The sequence below is a fragment of the Tamandua tetradactyla genome, chromosome 8 (genome assembly GCF_023851605.1).
Source record: "Tamandua tetradactyla isolate mTamTet1 chromosome 8, mTamTet1.pri, whole genome shotgun sequence".
NCBI classification, from domain to species: Eukaryota; Metazoa; Chordata; class Mammalia; order Pilosa; family Myrmecophagidae; genus Tamandua; species Tamandua tetradactyla.
This window is the reverse complement of record NC_135334.1, coordinates 73,355,234-73,370,510: the sequence shown is the minus strand read 5'-3', so window position 1 is coordinate 73,370,510 and position 15,277 is coordinate 73,355,234. Positions and strand designations below refer to the sequence as shown.

Here is a 15,277-nt window from a genome sequence, read left to right as displayed (position 1 = left end):
CTGGATAGATACAGCTACATGTATCCTCAGAGTTACTAGAATTTAGTATCAGCAATATGTTAGAGCAATACAAACCTTGTAGGAGTAAACAACTTTGCAGGTGAGTGGATAATTTCTTAAGGTACCAGAAGGGCTGGAACTGCTGTCATCAAAAACATCCATGTTGTCTTCAAACTCTTCTTCTTTTTCAGTATCTGCATTAAGCTGGGAAAAAATAGAAGCCATTGGCTAGCTTGCTTACTTTAGGAAAATAGCTGAAAGCAAGAAAAACACTTAAAATCTGATTGTTTCAAAGTGTGAATTTACCTATTCAACTATATACAGAAATGACTATATGTTCTCGGTTGCATTTTTCATGTCATGAAAAGACAAAGATTATTTTCTCTTTAAAACCAAGAGCAAAAATGTCTTTCAAAGAAATATTAATATCCTTTCACATTTTTTTAAACAAAAAACTATTGAATTAAAACTTTAAAAATGAATCATTTAATTTAAAAGTGAGACTCTTTTAGTTTTGTTCTTAAACTCACTCTTCCAGAAATGTACTTTATTTTTAAAACAGTATGTAACAGGTTAATCTGTGAACTGACAAAATAAAGATGGGTTGGCACCAAGGGCCCAATTCTTACAGGTATGGGTCTTGCCATGGATGTTTAAATAATGTTTTCTGCATTACACCAAATTGAGTTGCAAAAAGAAATGGGAACAAAGGGAGTGAAGGAGTGGAGGGGAGTGCAAAGCATGTACTGAGGTCTTTCTAGAGATGTCTGATAGAATGCAGAAGGAGTGTAATAAAATATGAACTTTGTAATGGGGTCCTTTAAGAATCTAACAGAACAAATGGTACACACTTAAACAAAAAAGCAAAAATTAATTGCAAGATCTGTACTATAAGATAATTTGCATTACAGCTCATATATCTGACTTGTTCAATAACCTCATTCAGCAGATAAAAGAGAAAGTCAGCAAATAAGACTCAAGACAAAAATATTTTTTATCAATCTTCATTTGGAAAGACCACAGCTTCAATGATTATATAATCCTTCAACTTAATCCTAGGTTACTATGGATTTCAAAATCAAAATCAAGTCTTGAACTGTTTGTATTAACTACACTATAGTAAAATACTAACATTTTCTTCCCAGTATGTTTTCCTATGACAGCAAAAAATGGTCGGAAGCTTACTTTTTGCTTATGCAGGGATTTATGAAAAGCCATACTAAACTATTACAGTGCTCTTAAGCAAAACTAAAATAAACTATAAAGTCAAACAGGCAAACACACAATAAAACTAAACTGATTTCAAACAAAGTAACAAAGTAATGTTCTCTTACTTTGTAAGAGTAAAGATGTCTTAAGAACAAATGATATATATGTACAGCAAATGACAAGAAATGATGGCCATGGTTACTTACACATGCAACTATTTAGTTATTCCAGGTTTGTGAACATATTAATTAAAATCAAGTTTACATGTTCAAATACTATAAACAATTAAGATAAGCAGTATTATTTGAATATACATATTTGATAAAACTAAAATTATATTACCTTTCCTTCTTCTTTAATACTTGTAGGAACATGCCAATATGGAAAAATATAATTTCCATTTATGAACAAACAGAGACAAATAACATTTTAAAACATTTTTTTATTGTGAAATAACATATATACAAAAAAGCAGTAAATGTTGAAGTACATTGTAACAAGTAGTTATAGAACAGATTTCAGAGTTTGTAGGTCACAGCTCCTCAATTTCAGGTTTTTCTTCAAGCTGCTCGAAGACACTGGAGACTAAAAGAAATATCAGTATAATGATTCAGCAGTTAAACTCATTTGTTAAATCTGAAATTTTCTGCCACAACTCCTCCTTTTCCTTTGATCCTTCTCCCAGTCTTTAGGGGGATTTAGGCTCTGCCCATTCGAACTTTTTCCTGTTGGAAAGGTGTCGACAATTTGGGATAGGAACTAATTGATGTTCTTAGAGAGGCTGGCCCTTCTGGGTTTCAGGACTTATCTGGCTTTTCTGGGTTTCAAGATTTATCTTGGCCTAGGAACCATCTGGAGGTTGTAAGTTTCTGGAAAGTAATCTTAGTGCATGAAACTTTTGTGGAATCTCAGAACGAGCCCTGGATGTTTTACAGGGTTAACAGGAATGGTGTTGGTTGGGATTTGGCAAACTGTGGTAATTAGCAATATCTAGCTGAAGCTTATGTAAGAAGTAGCCTCCGGAATAACTTCTCGACTCTATTTGAACTTTCTTAGCCACTGACACCTTATTTTGTTACATTTCTTTCCCTCCTTTTGGTCAGGAAGGCATTGTTGATCCCATGTTGCCAGGGCCCTGGGAGTCATGACCCATGCTGCCAGGGAGACTTTCACCCTCGGATGTCATGTCCCAAATAGGGGGGAGGGTAATGATTTTCCTTGCAGAGTTGGGCTTAGAGAGAGAGGGGCCACATCTGAGCAACTAAAGAGCTTTTCTGGAAGTAATTCTTAGGCCTAACTATAGTTAGGCTTAGCTTTTCCACTACAGAAATGAGAAGAATAACATTTTAAGAGTAGATGTTTTAGGCTGTAAAAAAGCTAAGGAACATTTTTTTCTTTAAAAATTAAAAATATTGATTGTCAGAACTTTAATTGATAGAAGTTTATGTCAACTTACTTACAAAAATTAAAAAAAATTGAAATAGATACCATTCAATTATTACATGGTCTCCCTACTGATCTGAAACTACAGAAGACATTTCAGGAAGGGATGCTATATCCAAAACAAAGATTGACCCAAGGGGTGTGGATGCTGCTTTAAGAATCTGGTTTGCTGGCAAACTAGCTGCTTGGTGGTTTTAATGCTAATTATTTTCTTAATGGCCCAGACATCTTGCCAATTCTTCCACCTCAAAAGAATTTCCATTGACTTCCATGTTGATTATAGACAACACTGGTTGTCACTGTCATTGGCTCATCAGCACTACAGGTTTGTACACACATGCAAGTTCAATTCTTTTTACATTTGCCCATGTGAACAGTTGGTCTGGGTTCTACTCATTTTAGCCATCTGATCTTCTTTGATAGCTTCTTTGGTTAAGTTTTTCCACATCTCTTTGAGCTCATTAGTAGCCATTTTCTCTGCTGTCATTCTAGCATATTAGTCAGGAGAAATATTATCACACAGTACATTTTCCTTAAATTTGGATTCTCTGCATCCTTAGGATTTGATATCTTACTTCATACTCTATTTTTGTATTTCATGCCTGTCTTCCTTATTTCTTGATATATAGCTTCCTCAACTTGAGATCCTAATTCTTCCTCATCAACTCCAACAATGCAGTCATCTCTTGTTTGGAGAGCTACAGCAAGCATTTCTCTATACTTTAATCAAAAGTGCTGAGAGTCTGAGGAAAAGATGAAATATAAGTGTCTCAAGCATTTGTCTCATCCTTTCTGTTGCTTACATTGCCACTGGAGCTACTTTCTTCTCTTGCTTCAGGACTATTCTGCAATGTAACCAGACCGTTTTTCTTTTTCTTCATGGTATCAGTTCAGTTGATGGTTCAGCTAATAACTTTATCCAGGATTTGATGAAAGACATTGCAAAAGATGTAACTTCTTTGTCTGTACTCTGTTTGCAAACAGTATTAACTGACATTCTGATTCTCATGGGCTGTAATAATTCCAGGGTCATGGGAATGTACTTAAGCTCTTTCACAAATCCAGTGCCCCAGCCATGTTCTTCTTCTGTATCATCTTTCTTGCACCACCTTGTCCACCTTCTTGGCAATGCTGACCAACTCATCTTCCATGGCTCTGGTGGGTCTTCCCATGCCCACTCTGTTGTGGATGAGACGTAGGTATAGCTGGAGCAGAGGGGTGTTGGGATAGCGTCCAGGTACTCAGTGAACCCTCCACAGTAGGCCTGGCTTTGGCCCTTTCTCTCACAAGAGCCTGCAGTGGTGATAGCAGTTCTGCCTATTCTTTTTATTTTTCACATTAAATATTGACTAATAAAGGCCCTTACCATTTTTACCAATCAGATTGGGAAACATTAAAAAGACTAATAAACACTACCAAGGATGTGCAGACTTTCATCAATGTCTGGTAGAAATGTGAAATGATACATCTTTTTTTGGGAAAAAAAACCACCTACTGAAATAAAAAAAAATAAACATACCACTTGATCAAGCAATTCTACTTTTGTGAATCCATGATGCAGAAATAAAAGCATCAGTGTGTAAGACTATAATCTAGAATGTTTACAGCAACACTGTAAAGGTCACTGGCTGGTGGACTCTCTGCTTCATGGTGCTGCAGCATTCTCAGCTCACTCCAAATCTCCCATTCTCCAAAATGTTTCCTCTTTTACAGGACTCCAGTAAACCAATCAAGACCCACCCAAATGGGTAGAGACATGTTGTCACCTAATGCAGCTTAACAACCACTCTTGATTAAATCACACCTCTAGGGAGATGACCTGATTACAGTTTCAAACATATAGCACTGAATAGGGATTATTCTGCCTTTGTAAAATGGGATTTAGATTAAAACATGTCTTTTCTAGGGGACATACATGCTTGCAGTGGGAAGAGCCTTGACAACTTATATGTCTATTAATAGGAGAATGGCAGAATAAACTATGCTGCATCCATATTATAGACAGATAATACAAATTAAAAATGAGTTAGATCCACATGTATTTATCTGGAGCACTGTCCATAATATATTACGTATATATAATATTTATATAAGCATAGCTACCTGACGGGGGAAGCAGAGTAAGAGTCAAGACTGGAGACTAGACTAAATAACTAACTTGTTTTTAGTGTACTGCTGTACTATTTAAATAAGACTAGAATAAGACTGCTTCAGTTTTTTAATTAAAAGTCCAATGAAAGAAAAAAAGCCTCAAAGAGTTCATCTATTTGTTTTGCTACAAATAACCACTTATTTGACTGTTTTTTCCCATGTTCAAAATTCAAAGGCAGCAAAGTTTGTAAGTTAAGGATTGTTCTAGTTTGCTAGCTGCTGGAATGCAATATACCAGAAATGGAATGACTTTTAAAAAGGGGGATTTAATAAATTGCTCATTTATAGTTCTAAGGCCGAGAACATGTCCCAATTAAAACAAGTCTATAGAAATGTCCAATCAAAGGCATCCATCCAGGGAAAGATACCTTGGTTCAAGAAGGCCGATGAAGTTCAGGGTTTCTCTCTCAAGTGAGAAGGCACATGGCGAACACAGTCAGGGCTTAGCTCTCATCTGGAAGGACACATGGCGAACATGGTGTCATCTGCTAATTTTCTCTCCTGGCTTCCGGTTTCATGAAGCTCCCCGGGAGGCATTTTCCTTCTTCATCTCCAAAGGTCACTGGCTGGTGGACTCTCTGCTTCATGGTGCTGCAGCATTCTCAGCTCACTCCAAATCTCCCATTCTCCAAAATGTTTCCTCTTTTACAGGACTCCAGTAAACCAATCAAGACCCACCCAAATGGGTAGAGACATGTTGTCACCTAATGCAGCTTAACAACCACTCTTGATTAAATCACACCTCTAGGGAGATGACCTGATTACAGTTTCAAACATATAGCACTGAATAGGGATTATTCTGCCTTTGTAAAATGGGATTTAGATTAAAACATGTCTTTTCTAGGGGACATACATCCTTCTAAACAAGCACATAAACTTTGGATGATTATATGGTTTGTGAATATATCTCAATAAAATTACATTAAAAATGACTCTCTTCCTAACTGCCATTTCCCTAATAACATTCTATGTAATTGTGGGGGACTCAAGAAGAATAAATACTATGTTTTTTTCTACAACATTTATTGTTTCTATTTTAAAAGTCCCTGAATATTCTTACATTATTATTAGTGAAAATTCTCCACAGTTGAGGAAGGTAATCATGTGCCTTATCTTATAATTAATTAGTCTATGGTCAGTCAGAGGAGTGGAAAACTGACTCAAATCCTGACCTCTTGAATTTCAGACTTATGATTCTATTAACTGTTTTTCAAAAAGGCATGTGGGTGGTGCCCCTGGCCTGGCTCCGGCTTGGAGGGGCCTGGTTCTGGTGCTGTAAGGACCTGGTGAGACTGAAGGCTAAGCATGGGGAAGAGCTTCAAGGTAGTTGTATGTGACCAGGCATCTGTGGGCAAAACTTCAGTCCTGGAACAGCTTCTGTTTGGGAACCATGTAGTGGGCTCTGAGATGACTGAGGCACAGGAAGACATCTACATGGGCTCCACGGAGACAGACTGGAGGTGCAGGAGCAGGTGTGTTTCTATAAGCTCAGCTTCAAGATGGGGCTGAGCTGCCCCCCAACACTGTTTTACGTGCATGGACAGCCATGTCCTGGTCTATAGCACAGGTAGCCAAGAGTCCTTTCATTGTGTGGAGCTGCTCAAGAAGGAGATGGACAAATCCAAAGATAAGAAGGAAGTCACTATTGTGGTCCTTGGCAACCAGTGTGGCTGTAGGAGCAGCGGCATGTAGATACAGATGAGGCATGTAGATACAGATGAGGCTCAGCACAGGGCCAAGTCAGAGAAGGTGATGCTCTGGGAGGTGTCAGTAGCCGACCGCCACATCCTCCTGGAGCCCTTCATCTATCTGGTCAACAAGATGACCCAGCCCCAGAGCAAGTACAGCTTTCCCCTCAGTCGCAAGAACAAGGGAAGTGGCTCTTTGGATGGCTGAAGAGCTGCCATTCCTCAATCACCCAATCAACTCAATTCTAATTTCTGGGGCTCTGGAAGATGGGTTGAGGGGGAAAGTGAGGAAGACAAGCTGTCCTTCCCAAAGTAAGCAAGGGAGCTTCCTGCTAGGGCAGACAGCTGGGCTGTCTGGCCTCAGGTCACCTTTGCTCCCTCCCAACTCCGGGAAGTACAGATAATCTAGGTTAGTCCTCTCCCTACCACAATCCAGCTTTTATCATATCTGCCCCTTGCAACACAGGGCAGTTGTGGGTCAGTAATGCTTCCACCTCTCCCAGATAGAAAGCAGAGCTACCATGCAGAAGTGCCCAAAGTGTGGTTCCTATCACAGGGGTTCCACCCCCTGGCACTCCTGCCAACCACGCAGACATGGCACTAGCCTGGACTTAAGGGAAAGGACATCCAGGTATCATGTATATGGGTGTATAAGCTAATGTTAGGGGGTGTTTCCTGAACCCTGATCTTTCTCCTTGTTCTTGCCCTGGTTGGAAGAAGATAGCCTCCTAGGAAGCACAATTTTCTGTTTTAACTTCCCCAGAAACTGCTTCTCTCCCTCTTTCTGCTCAGGGAGCAGATGGGCCTCATTGGTTGAGATGGAATAGAATGATAACTCATTGGACCATGAGTCATGAACTGACTTTGTGACCCAGCAGGGCCTTTCCCCTGTCTGGGCTTTAGTTTTCTCATCTGTAGATGAAAGAAGTTGCTTAGGTTATCTCGTAAGTCCTGCCTAGCTCTATGATTTTATAATGCCCTTGGCTTTGGGTCATCTGTGACTGTACCCCTTGCTTCTCCCTCTTCAAAGTGCTATCTATGCCTACTAGCCAGGGAGGCTGGGACGCTACTCTCCCTCCAGCCACCAGGGGGCAGGCGTGCACTATACATTCATGGCCACTTGGTGCCCAACCAACCAGACTTCATACCTATCCCACTCAACCTTTGGGGCTGGTCTTCACCCCTTCCTGTGTCTGTTTTAAGCTAATGGCTGGACTTCAGTTTATAAAATACCTGTATTTATATGCCAGCTGTCATGGTGAAGGATGGACAAGATGCTTCTCTAGCCCTCCTTACCTCAGATGCCTGAACAGAACAAGGCAACCAGCAGCAGTTTCTCAGGAGCTGACAGGCCTTCTGTCTGGGCTCATAAGGGCAGTTACATGCTCAGATATGCTTTAAGTGAACTTATAACTTACAACTTTCTGCCCACTTCATACTTCTAATGTGCACACCTAGCGTAGGTGAGACACTATAGAAAGGCAGTCTTGCATATATGCCCCTTTTCTCCAAAAGGAGAGGTGAGCAGGCACAGGTGGCCTTGGGCTGGGCAATCAGAGTTAGGGTATATGGAGACTGAGGGTTTAAGTTCATTTATTAAAGCACTGGACACGATAAAACCACAACTGCTTTTTTTTTTCACATGGGTGGGCACTGGGAAACAAATCTGGGTCTCCGGCATGACAGGTAAGAACTCTGCCATGACCACTGTTGCCTACCTGGCAATTGCTATTAAAAAAAGGAGGGGGACATTTAGTGTCATAAAAAAGAATAAGGATCAAATACTAGAAATTGCCATGAAATTCACTTTTAAAATCTTTTTATATGCTAAGAAGACATTGCCTTCACAGTCTAGCAAAGGTTATGGGCATTAAAAAAACAACAACTGTGAGTATCACAAAAAACAAAATAAAACAAAACAACATCCACATATATAAAAACTAATATTAAAGCCAACGCGGTGGAATAATTTTCTGAAAAAATGTATAAGGAATGTTAGCTAATGTACTTTGGCAGTGGGAATCAAGCCAAAACATTTTATCTTGGTAACACTGGCTGATATTAAACATTCCTTTTCCGCTTTGTTTTGAGTTCATTTTCTGATTCCCATGGAAGAGAATGAAAGGCTGCAATGACAACAAAAGGGGTCACTGCCAATGCTTTTGCATTGCTCTAGTGGTTTTCCAAAGTATGTCATTTCAGAATAATTTCTTCCTTTTTCCTCTTCCACCCTAAGTAATGTTACAACTTTTTCTTGACCCAGTATTTCTAAAATCACAGTCTTCCTTGTCCCTTATCTTAACTACTATTCTCTCATCCCTTTTCTTTCCTGTCATTTGACAAAAACAATTCTTATGGGTGAACTAATATTTTTTCTTCATAGATGTAAAATGCTTACTCTTATTGCAAGGGCAGATAAAAAGAATCTTTTTGAGTTGGTTTTAGTAGCTGTCTTCTTACACTTAGTAAAATAACCCAGAAGGGCTTCATCAGCATTTGGTCCTGGGGTCTGATAGACTTGGGTTTGAATGCTGACTTGCCACGTAGTTGGGCACATTATTTAACTTCTCAACCTCAGTTACCCTATTTCTATAATGAATACAATTTCTTCTTCACAGGGTTATCATTAATGAGGTAATATATTTAAAGACCCTATCACATGCTTGATGCATAGGAAGTATTTAATAAATAATTAGCTTTTCTTGTCTTTATGAGGAGGTAGAATCTAGATAAAGAATCTGGTTGCTCCTTATAACAGATTAGCAGAACCTATGGACTCTACCTGGGCCGAGAAACAGACAAGTAGGTTACAAAAAATGGTGCTAAAAATATCAGTAAAATGCGTTTCCATTTCCAAGCAAGATGGAGTATCAGGGACCAGATTTAACCTCCTGCAACAAACAACTAAAAATCTGTTCAAAATATATGAAAGAAGTTTTTAAGAATTGGATATCATGCAATGAAAATAAGTAATCCTTGAGAGACAGGAATAATTGTCTGAAGAAAGCTTACAGGCTAAATGACAGCGGAGTCCAGGTGGAATCCAGTGGTTTCCCTGAGTTGAGGAGATGGAACTGGGAATTTTCGGAGGCCAGTCTGGCTAGAGTTCACAGGGCAGAATGAAGAGGAGAGAAATGCAGAGAGAGAACTCTGGAGATCTGCAAAGGTTCCTCTCAAGTCTTCAGCTGAGTTCTCACCAGCACAAGCACCTCAAGAAACTATCTAAAGCCAGGGGTAGAACTACCCAAAAGGGTTACAGAGACTAATGAAGCTCACACAGATCTGGGAATAATTCCTGATCCCTCCTAACAAAGTGGAAATCCTCATAAGGCATCAGGGTATCAGGTAGAATACTCAGAAAATCAGTAAGGATATAAAAGACCTGAATAACAACAACAACAATTAACTTGACTTAATTGATATTTATACAACATAACACTGAAAGCAGTAAAATACACATTTTTTCAAGTACACATGGAACTTTTACCAATATATACCATATATCGGGCTGCAAAACAAGTCTCACAAATTTAAAAGGATTCAAATATGTTCTCTGACCACAAATGGAAACAAAAATCAATTACAATATATCTGGAAAATCTTCAAATATTTGGAAACTCATGAACATACTTTTAAATAATCCATAAGTAAAAGAATAATTTGTCAAAAGGCAGTTTTGAAAATATTTTGAACTGAATGAAAATAATGCAACATGTTGGAACTTGTGCAATGCAGCTAAAGCAATACTTAGAAGGAAATGTATCACATCAGATGAACACCTATATTAAAAAAGAAGGTCTCAAATCAACCTCAGCTTCCACCTTAATAAATTAGAAAAGAACAAATTAAATCCAAATTAATTAGAAAAAAGAAAATAATAAAACCTAGAGCAGAAATCAATGAAATAGAAAACAGGAAAATAGAAAAATCAAAGAAACTAAAAGCTGTTTTTTTGAGATGACCAATCAAATTGATAAACCTCTTAGCAGAATGATTAGGAAAAAAAAGGAGAGAAGATACAAATAATCAACATCAGGAATGAAGGAGGTAACATCACTATAGATTCTACAGATACTCAAATTATAATATAGGAATACTATGACCATCTTTATGGCAATAAATTTGACAACTTAGATGGAATGTATGAATTCCTTGAAAGACAAAAATTATCAAAGGCCACTGAAAAAAAATAACCTGAATAATCCTATATCTACTAAAAAAATTGAATTTGTTATTTAAAAACCTTCCCACAGGTTGTATAGACCCATTGATTAACACTACAAATATAAATAAGTTACGTGCATGAACTACTGCAAAGGTATGAATCTTGTACAATGAATGTTTAAGTTCAGGGTACAGGGAGAAAACTGCTATTGCATGCTATAGGCTATGTTTAACAGGAAAACATCAGCAGTACCACAGCACAACAGGGGTAAATAATCGGGGAAGGGACAAGAGTTAAGGGGAGATTTAAGAATTTCCATCTGGTGAGGGTGTGTTATTGGTTATCTTTCTCTTGGGAACAATGGAAATATCTAAAATTGGGAGTGTTAATGGACTGTTGACCTTGGACATTATATATGATGCCCAATGAATGGAGGGGCTGAAAGATGCACTAAGAAGTAGATGGGAAAATGATGGCATATACATATGATTGAATATTGTGCTGCTACAAAAAGAACAAAGTTGTGAGGCATGCACCATTGTGGATGAACCTTTGGGACATTTGGTGAGGCAAAATGAGCCAGAAACAAATGGGCAAATATTGTATGGTCTCACGTAGAAAATACTTATAAGAAAACAGGAGAACAAGATTGTAAGCTCTTATAGCAGTCACATTTAGCCCAGAGTGGTAATTGTTATTTCTGGATTTTGAGAGGCTGTTTTATATATGTATAACCTGGGATTTAGAGATAAGAATGAAGCCAATCTAGGTCAGGATTAAGACAATTCAGAATTCAAGGGTAAGGAAGACATTGTCTATATTTTAGAACCTCACCTACTCTTTGAGACCAAAGCAAGAAAGGTTTATTTTGTCCGGAACCTAAATTTTCTGTGGCACATAATCTAACTCAACCCGTCTGGATACATCATTTGAACAACTGAAACACAGGGAGCCCAGACTAAGAATGAGGGCTTTTAATCTGGTATAGCTTAATGTAATGCCTGGATCCATCCCAGAGTATATTAAGCAGATAGATAATCAAAAAGTATTGGCAAAGTCCTTTGAGGGATGGGAGAAAAAATATGGAACTATTGAACTTTACCATAGGGAAACCTCAATACTGTGTCAAACATTAGCGACACCCAAATCAAAAGGTCAAGCCCTTGATCATGAGGCTTGCTCTTGTGAATCTTATGTATGTAGCGAAGAAGCTTAGCCTACCTATAGGTATGCCTAAGCCTGAAGGACTACTTTTGTTGCTTGGATGTGGCCTCCATCTCTCTAAGCCCAACTCTGCAAGTGAAGTCATTGCCCATCCCCCTACGTGGGACATGACATCCAGGGATGAAAGCCACCCTGGTGGCGTGGGAAATGACTCCCAGGGATGAACCTGGCCCTGGCACTGTGGGATCAACAATGCCTTCTGACCAAAGGGGGAAAGAAGTGTAACAAATAAGGTATCAGTGGCTGAGGGAGTTCAAAGAGAGTCAAGAGGCTACTCTGGAGGTCACTCTTATGCAAGCTTCAGTTAGACATTGCTATCTATCATAACTTGCCAACACCAACTACAACCATTCCAGCCAATCCTAAAGAATACGTACGGCATTATATAAGATTCTCTGAAGTTTCCATGTACTAGAGTATGGAAAACCTACAGCCTCCAGATGGGTCCCTGGACCAGATAAGTCCTGAATTGCAGAAGGGCCAGCCTCTCTAGAACATCAACTAGTTACATCCCCCATCCCATATTATCAACAACCCCTTCTAATGTGATAAATGGGCATAGTTCCATTTATCTCCCCTAAAGAGTCGGAGAAAGATCAAAGGTGATGGTGGAGTTATACAGAGAAGGCAGGGTGTAACAAATGAGTATGACTGCTGAATCATTAAATTGATATTTCTTTTAGTCTCCAGTATTTTAGAGCAGCTAGAAGTAAAAATATAAAATTGTGGAATTATAATCCATACTAAACTCTGAAATCCATTTTACAACTAATTATTGAGATGTGCTCTGAAATTTATTGCCTTTTTGCATATATGTTATTTTACCCAAAAAAGAAAAAAAAGTCAATTATGATGATAAATGCAGTTACATGAAAAAAAAAAAAATTCTCAGGGGGAAAAAAAAACATTCCCACAAAGAAAACTCCAGGCCCTGATAGTTGCTCTGGCAAATTCTACCAAAAATTTAAGGAAGAAAAAATCAATTCTACACAGCTTTTCGGAAAATTGAAGAGGAGTGGATACTTTCCAAATCATTCTGTAAGGCAAGCATTATTTTGATACCAAAACCAGATGAAAACATTACAAGAAAAGAAAATATAGACCAGTATTTTCGAACTACAGAGATGCAAATATGGTTGTCAAAATTTTAATATCAACTACAATCTAGGAAGGAAACATATCAGGACCAAGTAGGATTCATCAGGAATGCAAGGTCAGTTTAATATTCCAAAATTAATCAATACAATTCACCATATCTAATAACCTGAAAAAGAAAAATTTATATAATCATTTTAACAGACGGAGAAAATGCATTTGACAAAATTCAATATCTGTTCCTGTCAGCAAACTGAACAAAAACACAGAGAACTTTTTCAACATAACAAAGGACAACTACAAAAAACCCTACATTCAATATCATACTTAATGGCAAAAGACTGAATATTTTCTCTCTAAGATAAGGAACAAAGCAAGGACATTGGTTCTCACAAATATATTCAACACTGTCTTGGAGACTGCAGACATTACAGTTAGGGGGTGGCACGGGGCTGGGAGGAAAGAAGCAGCAAAGAAGGAAATAAAAAGTATCCAAATTAGAAAGGAAGAAGTAAAACTGTCTTTATTCACATGTAAATGATTATATATATATATATATCATATATATATATAGGACCTCCTAAGGAATCTACAAAATAACTACCAGAACTAATAAGTGAACTTAGTAAGGTTATAGGATACAAGTTCAATATACAAAAATTGACTGTATTTCTATATACCAGCAATGAATAATTGGATATTGAAATAATGCCATTTACAGTGGGATAAAAATCTAGAATTAGGGCTAAATCTGATTAAGAATATGCAAGACCTTTGCGTATGTACAACACATACAACTAGTGTATATATGATATACTAAAAACTATAAAATATTGCTGAGAGAAATTAAATACGTAAATAAGTAGATAGATATTTAGTGTTTAGGTATTAGAAAATTCAGTATTGTTAAGACGTCAGTTGTTTACAACCTGATCTACAGATTAATGGCAATCCCGAACAAAATCTCTATAGGCTCTTTTTTGTAGAAAACGGGTTTTAAAATTCCTATGGAAATGAATTTGAAATTCATTCAACATGGTAAGGACCTAGAATATCCAGAACAACTTTGAGAAAGAAGAAGAAATTTGGAAGACTTGAACTACCTGTTTCCAAGCTATAATCATGAAGACAGTGTAGTACTGGCATCAAGCTAGACAAGTAGATCAATGGAACAGAATAAAAAGCCCAGAAATAGACCCACACATATATGTCAATTGATTTTTGACAAAGATACACAAGCAATTCAGATGGAGAAAGGACCATCTTTTCAAGAAATGGTGCTGGATGATGAAGAACAAAGGAATGTCATTACTGCAGGGTGCTGAAAATAGATGGTTATTAAAATTTTAAAATTTCACCTTATGTGTGAGACTAAAGCAAAAAATGTTTATTTGGTACAAAATTTATATTTTGACTAGTGCATTTCTTAATATAACTTATGTAGATAGCTTGATTGAACACCCTAAGTACTTGAAATCTTGGGTAGGACATGAGATTTTGCTGGTTTTTCCAGAGTGATGCCCTGATGAATCCCACAGTGATTTGATCAGTGAGTGGAAAAGTATTTGCAAAGTCCCCTTTGGGGAATGGTGAGAACAGGGGAAAATTCAATCCCCCCCAAGTTGAATTCTTGATATTCTCACAAGCAGTGTGGACAACAAAAGCTATAGGCTGAGCCCCCAGTCTTGGGGTTTGTTCATATGAAACTTAACCCCACAAAGGATAGGTCAAGTCTACTTAAAATTTAGGCCTAAGAGTCACCCCCAAGTGAGCCTCTTTCGTTGCTCAGATGTAGCCTCTCTCTCCAGCCAACACAACAAGCAAATTCACCACCCTCCCTCTGTCTACGGGGGACATGACTCCTAGGGGTGTGGACCTTCCTGGCAATGTGGGACAGAAATCCTAGAATGAGCTGAGACTCAGCATCAAGGGATTGAGAAAAACCCTAGAATGAGCTGAGACTTAGCATCAAGGGATTGAGAAAACCTTCTTGCCCAAAAGGGGGAAGAGTGAAATGAGACAAAGTGTCAATGGCTGAGAGATTCCAAACAGAGTTGAGAGGTTATCCTGGAGGTTATTCTTATGCATTAAGTAGATATCACCTTGTTATTCAAGATGTAATGGACAGGCTGGAGGGAACTGCCTGAAAATATAGAGTTGTGTTCCAGTAGCCACGTTCTTTGAAGATGATTGAATAGTAATATAGCCTTCACAATGTGACTGTGTGATTATGAAAAAAAAAAAAGAAATGGTGCTGGTACAACAGGATAGCCATATGAAAAAAATAAAAGAACTTTGATCT

At 38.0% G+C, this 15,277-nt stretch overlaps 1 protein-coding gene and 2 pseudogenes across 5 annotated transcripts in view; 1 reads left to right on the top strand and 2 right to left on the bottom strand.

The window, feature by feature from the left end:
- Nucleotides 1-15,277, bottom strand: part of FCHSD2 (FCH and double SH3 domains 2) — a 456,625-nt gene that overhangs the window by 11,851 nt on the left and 429,497 nt on the right. For all 4 annotated transcript variants that reach the window (XM_077113662.1, XM_077113660.1, XM_077113661.1 and 1 more), the window contains one exon: nt 76-204. In XM_077113662.1, coding sequence (XP_076969777.1) covers nt 76-204 — 129 coding nt within the window. The remainder of the gene's footprint in view (nt 1-75; nt 205-15,277) is intronic.
- LOC143644544 (transcription elongation factor A protein 1 pseudogene) lies at nt 2,462-13,506 on the bottom strand (annotated as a pseudogene). The gene is made up of 2 exons (XR_013156750.1): nt 4,568-13,506; nt 2,462-4,264 (listed from the first exon to the last, which is right to left on the bottom strand). The product of XR_013156750.1 is annotated as a transcription elongation factor A protein 1 pseudogene (transcript).
- LOC143644545 (NF-kappa-B inhibitor-interacting Ras-like protein 2 pseudogene) lies at nt 6,109-6,699 on the top strand (annotated as a pseudogene).